At 42.1% G+C, this 14,799-nt stretch overlaps 1 protein-coding gene and 1 pseudogene across 1 annotated transcript; one reads left to right on the forward strand and one right to left on the reverse strand.

The window, feature by feature from the left end:
* Nucleotides 1–2,162: 2,162 nt before the first annotated feature.
* On the reverse strand, nt 2,163–7,390 carry LOC4327080 (uncharacterized). Its single transcript, XM_015769464.3, has 8 exons — nt 7,202–7,390; nt 6,006–6,061; nt 5,791–5,915; nt 5,510–5,669; nt 4,862–5,274; nt 4,240–4,722; nt 3,553–3,634; nt 2,163–2,809 (listed from the first exon to the last, which is right to left on the reverse strand). Exons 1-8 carry the CDS (start codon nt 7,280–7,282, stop codon nt 2,671–2,673), a joined length of 1,539 nt encoding a protein of 512 aa, XP_015624950.1. The 5' UTR covers nt 7,283–7,390; the 3' UTR covers nt 2,163–2,670.
* A 3,427-nt stretch (nt 7,391–10,817) lies between these two features.
* Nucleotides 10,818–13,199, forward strand: LOC107281425 (G-type lectin S-receptor-like serine/threonine-protein kinase SD2-5; annotated as a pseudogene).
* The last annotated feature ends 1,600 nt before the right edge of the window (nt 13,200–14,799 follow it).

Below are 14,799 nucleotides of genomic sequence, written 5' to 3' on the forward strand. Positions count from 1 at the left end.
TACCATTTTCTGTATTTATCTTGATGTTAGTGAATCTAGACATATATAATTATCTAGATTCATTAACATCAATATGAATGTGGGAAATACTATAATGACTTATATTGTAAATAGGAGGAAGTACTTTTTTTATATTTTTGGACGGAGCAGTACATACCTGATTACATGCGGCACAATGCGACAACTAAAATAGACAAGGCTCAAACGAGGGCCCACCTGCTAGGGTCAAAAAATTTTGGGGGGCATCATGTATTCATGTCCCCTAATCCGGGGCGTTTAACCTAACCTAACCTAACCTACGTGGCTGTCTCTTTATGACACATGGGGCCCGCGCTCTGACCGTCCTGGCGGCACTAGGCGGCCCATGTGCAAATGCACCGCTCTGACCCATCACGTGTGGGCCTGACCCGGGGGGTCCACCTCCCAACTCGTGGGCCAGCGTTCCCACCGCCCCTGCCCAAAATGATCCAGCTCAGCGCCTCTAGGAGTGGATGACCCACGGAGAGATATGTGTGTGCCCCACCTGTCAGACGGGATTAAGGGCCTCGCTCTGTAGTGTAATCTGCCAATGGGATTACTCTGTATAATAATTAATTTATGTGAAAACTAATGTTTTCTTATAATACAATATAAGCGTATATTATCACGTGTGCATATTCATCTATACGAACGTATACCCTACTTATATGAACATCTCTAAAAGACTGAGCCGGCTATCTTGAGATTAACGAAACTACCACGGACATTTCATTATCCTAAATGCTCCATGTAAAGGTAAATAAAGTCTAGCTATGAGTATGAGTATGAGTATGGTTCTTTCCTTCCTTTAAAATTTGAAAGGCATGTAGTGTCGTTTTTTGAAAAAGTAAAACTTGTACTGGTATTTACCGCCGTAGAACTTCCTGTCTTCGACGATCAGAGGAAAAGAAAAAAATTTCTTGCACGGCACGATACGGGTGACGTGGCCGCCACCGGGACCCACGTGGCATGGGCTTTGTGGGCCCACGGACAGAGTTGGTCGAAGCATATCCATCCGGTAGCCCACAGGGTGGCGATCCCAAATTGAGTTTAACACTTGAGTGGGTCCCAGAGTGCAGGGCCCGATCATCATCTTCATCCGTTATTACATGCTACTCCCTCCGTCCCACGATATAAAGGATTTTCAGTTTTTGCCATAATATAAGTAATTTTTAGTTTTTGCTTGCAACATTTGACCACTCGTCTTATTCAAATTTTTTTTACAAATATAAAAAACGAAAAGTTGTGCTTAAAGTACTGTAGATAATAAAGTAAGTCACAAATAAAATAATTAATAATTTCAAAATTTTTTAAATAAGACGAGTGATCAAATATTGTAAGCAAAAACTTAAAATCTCTTATATTATGGGACGGAGGGAGTATTAATTAGTAAAGCCTATAGATTGAGTTGGACAGATCATACGATTCATCCAAAGTCATCATGCTAATCTCCTCCAATGTCATCATACAAATGAATTGATTATTACCATGCAAAGTTTGGGTTAATTACATGTTCCTCTTGAGTTTGTTAATCCTACCTCAGTCCTTTTTCTCCTAACTACGCTATATAGCTCGTAATCTTCCTCGAGACGGTTCGTTTTCTGTAACCTAACACAAGGACGGACACGCAGGTCTCACTCTAGTACGTATCATGTCAATGTAGTAGAATCCAATCGAGTTGTGACGTTGGTGTCTGTCTCTCTCTACCTAGAATCCAAATTCCTCTTTCCCTGATTGCTCTGCCGTTTTGCTGCCGTCTTAAGGCACCATCTCGACGATCGACGACGATGATGACAGATCGTGTTCGTTCATAAGTAGTAAACCGGCGAGATTAGGATCGGTGTTTAGGTAGGATTAACATGGCGTAATCATGGGAAGACATGATCATGGCAAACGGAAAGGAGAGGAGAACTGGAGAAGAGGCTCGATCACACACTGTCGTGCTGACAAAGCTTGTCTTGTAGAACACGCAGTGTACATGCCGATCGAACTTTCAGAGGAGGAGAAAAGATTAAATACGAGACGGCAAGATCATACTTCTGCTGCTGGTATAGTAGTAGTAGAGCTTTACTTACGTTGTACTCATCTGCTTTACTTGTTGGCGACCAGAGAGCGGCTATCAAACCAGATATAGGATGCAAAAGTTATTAACAGATGACTGTTTGTTTTTAACTTTCTACATGAGGTTGACCTGGTATGTCATGGATGATGGACCATGCAGCTGACAGGTGATGTACAGTGCATGTGTCAGGGAAAACAAGCAAAGCATCCCATGAACTAGTACACGTGTACACGTACTAGGCTACAATGCCCATACCTGAATCTGACCACACGGCGAAGTGACAAAGGCACGGCCGCACGGGTGCCTGGATGCATACAGCCTACAGTACAAACTTCACAAGCCATGTCGTTGCCATACTCATCCAGCAGCATCTTCAGAATTCATACAGAATTCTGAAAAATGGGTAGTAGTACCAGTACAAAATCACACAGGATATGTACAGCAAGTGAGCTTCTGAATTCTGAAACATGCTGGTCTGTTTACTTGAATCAATTAATACTACAGTTGCCTGGGAGCTTGGCACGGTAGCTTTAGCCAGGGCAACAACAGATACTCCTTCCTGAATAACTCTGTCAGATAAGCGAGAAGGCTTATACCTTCTTGAAGAATGACATAATGTTGCCTTGCTTGGTTCCAGCCTTGGCAGGTTTCTTGTTGCCGGCTGTTTTACTCGAAGCATTGCTTTTTTCGGTCTTTGCTACTGGCTGCGGCTTGCTTGAGAGAGTTGCCCTGACAGAAAATGCAAGGAGAACAATAGTTATCAGCAGGTCCAATCGGATCAGGTACGTTGGTTTTGTGAGGGAGTTCTGTTAAAAATGACACGCTAGCTGAAGTTGCCTAGTCGTCTCACAAACTAATTAAGATAGAGACATCAAATCAGGAAAAATGTTGAAATCAGATTAGATGGCATACTTGCATGCACCAACACAGCTAGTACTTAGGACTTGAAGAGAACAAATCAATCAGATGTCTATTTTTACATCCGATGCTAGTTTTTAGATTTCCACTACATATATGGTTTGCAATACATATTTTCCCCAGCTGTGCAAAGAGATCAGGAAAGCAGGCTGAACAATATTTCACAAACAAATTGGATTGCTATTGTAGATAAGATATAGGATGTAAAAGGGTTTAAGGTACCAATCAGCAGGATGGTGATTAGATGACTACATTTTCTCCTACTACTCTATGGCCAGCTCCATACCATACCTACAGCTTCATACTGGACAGATTATTTATGGCTACAGGGCCAAACATTTCCACAAAACGGAAGAAGACCTAGGGATTAGGTAATACTCCATGCCCATAGTGGCAAATATAGTCAGAACCACGTTGTCTTTAATTCAATGGAGATTAATACATGAAAACTAATCAGGTCGTTAGTGGTACAAAAATATAAAAGAAACTGACGCTGAATGTGGTGAAACTATAATGAGCTATCAAATTTCATCAAACACGGCAGAAGACATTACCTGTTTGCAGCACCAGTATCGCTCACATTCTTCTCAGCCTTATCACCTGCAGAAGCTTCACCCTCCCAGACAACCTCGGTTACTGAAACAGAAAAGCAAGTAAGAAAATCAATGTCTCCAATTAATACGGATGTAAAGCAGACCAGGGAATTAAACTAAGATGCATGTTACAATAATATTCTGACAATACATGGTAACACATATCAGTGCCACCTTAATATTCTGTAGGCATTGTGAGCATGCAGCACTGCAGCCATGCACCCAAAGTAATACCCAAAGTAATACGGAAAAAAGCACCATTTCCATGATTTCCTTACATGAGCTTAAAACTAGAAGATTGACTATAAATAAATCTGGACATACTAAACGTCACTATAGTGTAAACTATTTCGTTCGTCTATATTAGACTAAACTACACTTTTCTGTACTATCCTTACTATTTCAAAAGAACTGCATACTGTCTTTATTGCTTTGTTATATAGGACAACATGTCAACACAACATAACCATGCTTTCCATAAAAAAGACACAAACTAGCCACAATACAGGAAAAATAATTTTTTTTACTGCATTTGTATTATTATAGTTTTGCCTTTGTTTTTGCGGTAGCCAGTAAACATAAGTAAACAATATTGGCATATTAGAAACATGTGTAATATACTTTATGGGATTAGAGTATAATGCTTACCTTCTCTTCCCCGCTCATCTATTCGTGTCTTCAAAACTTTCCTTCTTTTAGGTGAGTTGGAAGCAGTCTCAGCAGCATGATCCTGCTTATTGTCATTAGGTGGTGGACCATTGTTCTTTTCTTTTAAGGTGATCCCAGAATGGCTGACAGTGTTGCTACTTTTGGTTTTACACTCAGGAGACTCTGTCCTTCCTATGCAACATTTCACATCCTTCTCAACCTCTTGTTTATTTTCCAAGTTTTCTTGTTTGGGGTTACTTTCTTGAGCAACCTCATCAATAGGATTTGTAATGCACTGTTCCGGTGGCTCAGGAGATGCAATGGCTACAACATTGTCATCTTCATCATCATCTGAAAGATCAAAGACTGCTCTTCTCTTTCTGTTATTTGCACTAGAGCCACGCTTGTAGTGTACAGCTTGTTCATCATCACTACTATCAGCATTTGCTTCTTCCTTTGCACATATTTGTGCATCAGCTGTAACTGAAAACAGCAACAAGATGAGAACTTCAGAAGTATGCTTAACTTGACATATCTGATTTTACATGATTAGGTATGCATTTGAATTAACATGCAAGAAAATATAACAAAGAAAAGAAACATGAATGTTTGTATGCAATACCAGCAACACTTGGTAAAACTGTAGGATTAGTGGTAGCTGGAGTCTTGGGTTTAGCTGATGCACGTCCCCACATCGTAGCAAGTGATCCACCATTACTGGGCAGCGCCTTCCCATTCTGAGCCTTGTTTTTGTTTCCCTGCAGAGCAATTGATGGTTCTTTGACAACAGGAGCATTGGTGGCTTTATCCAAGACCGAGGAAATATCCTTCTCAGCCTTATTACTTGTTCCTTTCTTTGGACTGGATGATCCAGGTAGACCTTGCTGTTGACCCTTAGCAGATTGTTCTTTTGGAGCACTACTAGTTTTCAACGGTGCAGCTGCAGCAACACTATTTATAGGCTTTGGCGGAAATGAACTCACAAGCTTCCCATTAGCAGTTCGCTTGACAAAAGAATTCAAAACACCACAAAACCTGCAGAAGAGAAGATACTGAATTCATAATCCTGATGAGGGAAATAAGTGGCAAACATTGGGATACTTGTAAATTTTTTTTTTTTGCACCATATAGTTCTTATTTATATTTTTGCTGTTTAATATAAGTATATTACATCCCTCCCTCCCACTCTGACCCATTCTGTACTGCTCCTATCTAATTATGTCTTCTCTTGATTTTGGGGGCTAAGCAAGGTGACTAAGAAGAACAATACCTATTATCTCTCAAACAATTTTCTTCATCAAATGGCCGGTTAAAAAGCTCCTCTGCCTGTACAAATTCAGGATTCCAAAGTACAGCAGTATCTTTTGGAATACAAGCCTGGATACTGTACACTTGAACTGAACAAGAATCTTTAAATTCTTGCCTTGCTTCTGCATCATAAAGAAAAAAAAAACAAATGCTCCACTTTTCAGTCAAATTCAACATTTATCAGAAAAGGGTATACTGTAAATTGGGAAACTATACTATGATAAACCTGAGGCAAGACATTACCTTCAAGTTTATGGCCTGAAGTGAGTTTTACACAATAATTTGTGGGGTTCTTCTTTAACCATCCAGACACACTGTAAATCACTTTAAGATCAGCCCCATGTTTGTTGACGAACTCCTGAAGCAACCTAAAAAGAATTAGTAACTAGTTAGTTGTGGTTAGGATGTTTCATTTATCCAATGATTAAGGGAAATATCCATAAAAGGGAAACCTTTACCTCTTTGAATCATTGGATGATACTGAGAAGTTCCTGCTGAGCCATTTGTATGAAATCTGTCAAAAACATACATACCAATTGTTGAAACACTGTCTGCCAGGCAAATAAATCCAACAACTCCAATGGATCAACCACTAAACAAGTAACAAAAATATTAAGAGAAAGGACAGGCAACTGGTTCATCCTATGGCCATGTGGAGCTGCAGTATCACACTTGGTTAATCATTATGTGAATAAACACATGATATACAGCAATCTAATTGGATACTCCACCATCACATCTATGTCGTGTTTCCCAAGCTACACAAACTACCAGCTTCAAAATTGTTGAATTTGACAAAGAGGCTGAGGCAAATCTTAATCCTCCACCAAATGATTGGAGTAAATCTAAGTTTGTCATGGAAAAATGGAAACACTTTTACTCCCTACATACACATGAATAGGCACCGAGCCATCAACAAAGAAAAGCAGACGTGTCAACTCAGAACAGTAAATCCACCGCGAACTGGCACATTTGTTGCTTGTTTCTTTTTGCTTTTCTAAGCTTACCGCAAAATATGAACATTGATAGCCAAAACAAAACCCAGCAACCCTAAGTTTCACCTCAAACGAAACGCAAACCCTAACTGGCAAGAACAGTAAGACAAGTCGCACGAGAAACCGAGAAATCGTCTCGCCCCCCCCCCCCCCCCTTCCCCCAAATATTTCCTTCTTTCGAATGCCTTGAACCGAGAAACAGATAAAGCTTGTTTGGTAACACGAGAGAAGGGGACCAGTTTATACGAAGGAATTGATGATGAGATTAAGATGGGAATTTGATTTTTAATCCCAATATCTTGTTTAGTAGAGGTGATGGAAATTGATAGGGAGTTTAGTTGGAGATTAAAACGGATGGCTGAGATTTGTTTAGACAAAATAAAGGAGAAATTCTCTCCTAATTACCTGCCACTACCCAAGTATTGAAAATGAGGGAGTTCCTTCCTTAATTCCTCATCCCAATCTTACCAAAATTCTCATGTCTCCCAACCAAACCAAACACTTAATAACCTCATCCCTCTGAACTACCAATCCCTCCTAAAAACTCCCTCCAACCAAACGGGCCGTAACGCGGTAGAGCCTCGCAAGAGCAAGACAACGCGAAATCAGACGATAGAGTCGTACTAATCAGGATGGGGATTATTTCCGCTATCACTCACCACACGGAGCGGATCGGCGAAGAGGGCGTGGATCTGGGGAATCAGGTCGAGCAGGGCCGGGTCCGCGGCGGCGGCCGCCATGAGGGTGGTGCTTGGCGAGAGCTCCTTCTCCCGTTTCCAGAAGATTCTAGAGCCCTCGCGCCTCGCTAGGGTTTGGGGAATTGGGGGGAGGAGAAGAATTGGGGAATTGGGGAATTGGCGGGAATCGCTTGGGGGGATAATGACCAAGCGGCGGTTTTCCCGCCTCCCTCCTTTTTCCTCTAGGCGGCAGCCCGAGAGACCGGGACGCAGGGGTAGGCCCCACCTGCTCTAGATACATCCATGTCACTGACAGTGGGACCCACGCTGGAGCGGTCCGGTTAACCCGATGGGCCACATATGGCGCGCACATCACACTCAGGTTCTGGCCTGTTCCGGCCCAAAACGCATTGCCGTCCCAACGTAAGTCGTATGACCGTTCCGGCCCATCATATATCAACATTCCTATTTTAGGAGGAAAAAGTTGAATTTAACTTGGCTTTCTCAGATAGACCTGATTCGTATCTCTCAACACTAAAACCGGATATATGGATCCCTCTAACTATTAAAATCATATATAATGACTCCCTCGATTGATTGGGGAGTGATTTTGGCTAACGTGACATTCATGTTGCAGTCCAGTCACTAGGAGAATTAAAAGTAGACATGAAACCCACATGTAAGTAACAAGAAAAGCAATTGTGAAGCCAATATGTCAGCGCCTACTCATATCCTTTCCCATCTTTCTTTTCTCTTTCTTCCCCCGGACCCACCCCAAGCTTTGAGGTTGCTAGCCAATGTGCCGGTGGCCGACGAGCCCCTCAGAGCGGGCAGCGAGGGTGACGGACCAGTTTAGTGGAGGCTGGCCCAGTGCAACGCGAGGTGGTCAACAAGAGAGCGGAGTCCGCGCAAGGGTCGATCTTGTCCCGGGCGACATCGTCCACCTTTTCCTAGTGGCGGTAGAAGGGGCAACCTAGGAGCTCCACCGCCCTCACAGTCGGATGTCCGGTCCACTCTCCGCTCGCAACGGTGACAGTCGTGGTAGGGGTTAGGGGACCGATCCTTATGGCTGTGGTAGGGGCTAGGTGACGGATCACAGCGGCGGTTGCGCATGCGGGTTTGCAACGAGGACCAGGATTGACGGCATTGTAGGGAGGGGGTAGTTGCTTCTGCTTCCGCCCTTCGTTGAGGAAACTCTGAAAGAATTTGTCTCTTTCAACCACTTCCCTTACCAGGCTAGCAACCCCAAGGAAATCTAGGTTTCAAGCAACCACCTAGGATTAGCAAGTCTCCAAACGACTCAAGATCCAAATATGGATGATGAGCGCTGATCCACCGGTGAAGCTTGCTATAACATGCAATCTCCTAGAAAATAGTTTGGTTTCCACTAAATTACCTCTTTCCTTGCGGAGGTGAGGGAAACCTTCACAAACTTGGAAGTTCACCGAATAACGCTCTGCTAACTAGAAAGCTTAACCTCTAAGAGTAACAAACACAATCGAAGATTTGCTTGCTATGAATCCAAGTGCTCAAAGATTGGAGTAAAGCTCACTAGCTCTTAACTTCTCTTCTCAACCACTCAACCCCCAAACTCTTCTCTTTTCAAATCCCTTCTCAACTTCTAACTCACAACACAAAGGTATAATATTGGGGAGTGGTTCTTTTTGATTTTGGATGGATATACTCTTGCACAAAGTCAGCAACCATGGATGGAGAGGGTGGTACTCTTTCATTGGTTTTGCCTATCGGGAAGAACAATATGCATATCAGCACAAAGTCATCAACCATGGATGGAGGGTGTTGGTTTATTCAGTGTAACAACCTGCATACACTTAAGTGTATGAGCAGTCCCTAAAACTTGTGAGAGTGTCATCTAAGTCTCTGAAATCTCAAAATATACTTTTTTTTGTCTCCGAACTTGTCGTGAGTGTCATATAGATCTAAATAAGTTCCAACCCTCCATGTGCGGACGTGGCACACCACGTTGATGCCTACGTGTCGGTGGACCAAAGTGCTAGTCATAAAAAAATTAAATTAAAAGAGAGGATAAAAAATAAAAATAAAGGAGAGAGAGAGAGAGGAGAAAAAGATGGTTATTTATTTATTTTTTACTAATATGTGGGTCCCACTAACATATATGCACCGCTGTGCTATGCCACATCAACACATGAAGTAAGTTGAAACTTGTTTAGTCATATACGACACAAATAATAAATTCGAGGACGCAAAAATACATCTTAGAAATTTAAAACCTAGATGACATGTCCGTACAAATTTAAAAATTGCCTGTACACTTCACTCCTTACGAGAGTGAACATCGGGTGCTTACAAATATTCCCCTTGTCCTTAACCTTGTTTATCCATGGACTTTCTTTTGCCTTATTTATCCATGGACTTTCTTTTGCGCGAGTCAACATCGGGATTCGAGTGCAGGCTGCCGGACATATACACACACAAAGGAATATGGTTCCAGTGCAGTTGTAATAGAGACTGCAACTTTGCAGTTGTAATCATTTTTCACCGTTGGATTAAGACGATCAACGGTTTAAATCTATGCCACGTCGTTTCAAACAGTAACTGCTACAGTGCTCGCTACGGGAAATACGCAGCTACAGCATTTGTCAAATATGCCCAGTAATATCTTGGCCATTACTTCCCAATCCAACGGTGCTTATATGACTGCTCAAGTTGCAGTGGCTATAGCAAGTGCAGTATGCAGGTGATCTCAATTCCACACAAAGTGAACGGACAAAGGTTTTTAAGTACAACGATCTATACATCCTAACAATTTTTGCCTTGTCCTTAACCTTTTTGTACATGGATTTATCTGCACGAGCCAACATCGACTGCCAGATAGCTGAGGGGGAACTGTACAGGGAGTTCATGCACAAAGGTCCCTTCGTTGAAAGTGTAACGGTCTATGCAAGGTTTACCTTTTCGTTTACAAAATGAAAACCACTCCCCACTGGTATAACGAAAACCGACCAAAAGATGATAAAAACTAACGACTTTAAGTCAACCCCGTAAAAAACCGCTGGCCGTTGGTTTGTGAATCTTCCACGGGCCACATGATTGATAGTCGGAGCAAAGTCGGGGAGACATCGAAAACACAAGCCACTTTGGTCCTTGTTGATTGGTCAGTTAACCCCGTCCCACACGATAATACTCCATTAGTAAGCTTCCTATAGCCATATCCATCAATGTGACTCATTGCCGGCCTGAACACTCTGTCAAGGAAAACAAACAAGGAATTAGAACTCACAGATGACAGATAAAGCAATGCTGCAGATTGCAGTACTTTAATCTTCAAAATACAAGCATGAAAATCTAGCTGCACCCTATTGTCTGTACCAGGCATGGCCATGGCTCCTGTAAGCTTCCTCCTCATCTTCTTCCTCACCACCGCTGGTCTCACCCTCCAAACCTGCTGTTTCGACAGCCCAGGACACTCCGCGAACCTGTCCACCATCTGGACCTGCACTTCCCCAACAACCGATGTTCTCGTCGCTAACCCTCTACTCAGCCGGCCCGTACCAGACAATCACAACCTTCATTTTGCTGCAGGCTTCTACAATTACCCCCTGGTTAACACCTACATCTTTGGAGTCTACACTGTTACTGACGCCGGTGAATTTGCAGACATGACCTCTTGGCGCCCAGAACCCGTGGCAGATGTATGGTCGGCCAACAGGGACCAGTTGATCCGGCAGAACTCCACCCTAAGCTTCACGGCTGAGGGGGACCTGGTTCTTCAGCATCCGGATGGCAGCCTTGTCTGGTCTACCAACACTTCCGGCCAGTCTGTTGCAGGAATGACCCTCACAGAGTCCGGCAACCTGGTGCTGTATAATCACAACAACTTACCGGTCTGGCAGTCATTCGACCACCCAACGGATTCCTTGCTCCCTGGACAGAGATTGGTGCAAGGAATGAGATTGAAGCCTAACGCATTGGCAGTAAATCTGATTGCCAGCGACCTGTATTATTTAACTGTTCATTCGGATGGGCTCTATGCATTTGCAGGATCTAGCAACTCCCAGCCCTACTATGAGTTCACAGTGTCAACTGGAAACAAGTCACAGAATCCTCCAGCGTATTTAACTCTGGCGAACAGGAGCTTGGACATATTTGTTCCATCCTCTTCATCTGCAAATCTGGAACACTTGTCCCTTCAATCACCGGCTCTGTCTCTCCAGTACATTAGATTTGAATCTGATGGGCAACTCAGGTTGTATGAATGGCAAGCAGACCAAAATGGTAGATGGCTATATGTGCAGGACGTTTTCCCATTTCAGTACTGTGATTACCCAACTGTCTGCGGGGAGTATGGGATCTGCTTGAATGGACTGTGCTCCTGTCCAACTGCAACTGAAAGTCACATTCGATACTTCAGACCGGTCGATGACAGGAGACCACATCTTGGCTGCACACTGGAGACCCCGATCTCCTGCCAGTTTGTACAAGATCACCAACTCATATCTCTACCTAATGTTTCATACTTATACTACGATAGCTCCAGAGTTTCAGAACTAACTGATGAGGAGAGCTGTAAGCAAGCATGCTTGACCACTTGCTCTTGCAAGGCTGCCTTGTTTTGGTATGTTGATAATAAATCAGCTGGAGACTGTACCTTGGTATCACAAGTCCTCTCACTTAAGACAAGTTATCCAGGATACGATTCTTTAGCATTCCTGAAGGTCCAGATCACACCTTCACCTCACCTGGAAAAACATAGATTAGTACCTTTGGTTCCTGTGCTTGTAGGAGTTGCTTCTTTCTTTGTCATGCTCACCATTGTCTTGGTAGTTGTCCAAATACGGGCGTCAGCAAGACAAAGATGGCGAAGACGAGTTTGCTGAGCTACCTGGCATGCCAACAAGGTTTAGTTTTCAGATGTTAAAACTTGCAACCAAGGATTTCAGCAACAAACTAGGTGAAGGAGGATTTGGTTCAGTTTTCAGTGGACAGTTAGGTGAGGAGAAGATTGCAGTGAAGTGTTTGGATCAAGCAAGTCAAGGAAAAAGGGAATTCTTTGCAGAAGTCGAGACAATTGGAAGAATTCATCACATCAATTTGGTCAGGTTGATTGGCTTCTGTCTAGAGAAATCACACAGGCTCCTAGTGTATGAGTTTATGCCCAAGGGATCACTAGACCAATGGATCTACTACAAAGACAGCAATGATACTCTTGACTGGCGCACACGGCGCAATATCATCACCGACATTGCTAGGGCCCTTGCTTATCTTCATGAGGAGTGCACACATAAGATTGCTCATCTGGATATCAAACCACAAAATATCCTCTTAGATGATAACTTCAATGCCAAAGTTTGTGATTTTGGATTGTCTAGGCTGATACATAGGGACCAGAGTCACGTGACAACCAGAATGAGAGGAACACCTGGATATTTGTCCCCTGAATGGTTAACATCTCATATCACCGAGAAGGTTGATGTCTATAGTTATGGAGTTGTGATGATTGAAATCATCAATGGAAGGCCAAACCTTGACCATTCCAATCTTGGAGGGGGTATTCAGCTCCTTAAATTACTGCAAGAGAAGGCACAGAACAGTCACCTGGAAGATATGATTGACAGGAAGTGCAATGACATGTCCTTACACCAACAGGATGTGATAAAGATAATGAAGCTTGCAATGTGGTGCTTGCAGAGTGATTGCAACAGAAGGCCTTCCATGTCATTGGTGATGAAGGTCCTTGAAGGAGAAAGTGATGTTGAAGCCAACTTGAACTATAACTTCTTTGATTGCCGCCAGCGTTCATCCTGAGCCAGGATCGAACTCTCCATGAGATTCATGGTTGCATTACTTATAGCTTCCTTATTTGTAGACAAAGCGGATTCGGAATTGTCTTTCCTTCCAAGGATAACTTGTATCCATGCGCTTCAGATTATTAGCCTGTTAAGTCCTGCGAATTATGTTCCCGTTGACCCATTCAAGATGTCACTGCATGGCTCCATGCCTCCACCTGAAGCAAATGCAGATGTAGAAAACCATTTTTGTGAACTGTATTACTGCAATCATATCATTGATATCACACATCGATCAGTGCATACCCAAGTTAATCTGTGTATTGACTAGAAATGGTAGTACTGTTTCAGTTCAGTTATTTTGTGTCTTTTGTTGCACCATTTTGTTGGTTGCCCCTAGCTAACAGGTTTAACTTCTGCTGATCGTCATTTATCCATCTCGCAATGATATTAAGATGATTATGTCAATAAAAGCACTGCAGTGATTCAAATTTTGAATGTACGTAAGATGTAGGTTGGAAATAGGGAACTCTTTTAGCATGTGAAATAGACATCTGTGTTATTTGGATGGTGAATATAGTCGTCACGCGTCAGTAGTATGTAAATTATATCCACTGTGCCCCCAGGTTAATTGACAAACCTCATGTTTTAAGTACGAGTTATAAACGTTCACATCTCAGGCTAGAAATTAGCAGCAATGTGTAGGGGGAGCGCACATGGAGGAAGGAGAACAAGATATTAGAGATTAATTATCCTTGCTGATCTTTATTCATACGCACAGCAATACTTAAATTGACCGACTAATTAACAAGTCCTACAACTTATTTCTACTGCAGTTAAATCAACTATTGTAATCCTAAGCCAACTAACTTGCGACCAATGTGGTGGCCTGCACTGGCTATGTATAGGTGTGCTCAACTCAACTGCATATTCGTGAAAAGATAGGATGGCTAATATGTCATATAATCATAGGTTTTCTTCCTCACAGTAAAGAGAACGAGGCACAGATGACTTCTTCAACATTACCTCTTCCAGAATTTCGGTATAGTATTTCACTAATCTTGTGCTAAACATTTTAATTTCTTGCTGTTACTTAGATCAAAACATTCTTGAAATAGATGTTCCCTATTTTTCGCCATTCCAAGAGATATTTTGATCTGATATCTACTCCCTCCATTCCACATTATAAGACGTTTTGGCCTCTACATCCTTCGTCTAGATTCACTAACATCTTTATTAATTTGGATGCATATATAAAGCACAAACATAGATCTATGCATGCATATGTTCATAACCCAAAACGTCTTAGAATGTGAAACAGAGGAAATATGTACTAATTGTATAATTCATTAGATGGATCATACCATCATGATCTAAATCCAATCTGTGTTCAATGTCATGTGCCACCTTTAATTCCAAAATTTGAATATAAAAATTAGAAAAGTGTAGCTGAGGCATATTTTTATTTTACTTTATTTAAACTGCTGTAACTCTAAATATTACCAACATATTGTGATTAATATTTTAATGTTTATAATAATAGCCCATGCTATGCAGGGGTTAAAGACTAGTTCTTAACATCAGATGTGGAAACATATTTATTCTAGTCTACATCGATATCTGTTACTCAATTTAATGTTTTGAAAACAATCTGTATTTTATCTGTTCCACTAGTTCTGTTTCTTGACTAAGAATATTCAAAGTCAATGCTGAGATAAACCAACATGTGATATGGACAAGGAACTGAAATGTACCTGGCTCTCATTGCTTTCCTCTGTCCTCTTTAAAGACGTTGCCTTTAGACCAATACTT

This window comes from Oryza sativa, chromosome 1 (assembly GCF_034140825.1).
Source record: "Oryza sativa Japonica Group chromosome 1, ASM3414082v1".
In the NCBI taxonomy this organism is placed as follows: Eukaryota; Viridiplantae; Streptophyta; class Magnoliopsida; order Poales; family Poaceae; genus Oryza; species Oryza sativa.

Coding starts and splice junctions, on each gene's coding strand:
- LOC4327080 (XM_015769464.3), bottom strand. CDS start 7,282: ATGGCGGCCGCCGCCGCGGACCCGGCCCTGCTCGACCTGATTCCCCAG. Junction 3,635..4,239: donor AGATGAGCGGGGAAGAGAAG/GTAAGCATTATA, acceptor TTTCTGTTTCAG/TAACCGAGGTTGTCTGGGAG. Junction 2,810..3,552: donor GATACTGGTGCTGCAAACAG/GTAATGTCTTCT, acceptor ATTTTCTGTCAG/GGCAACTCTCTCAAGCAAGC.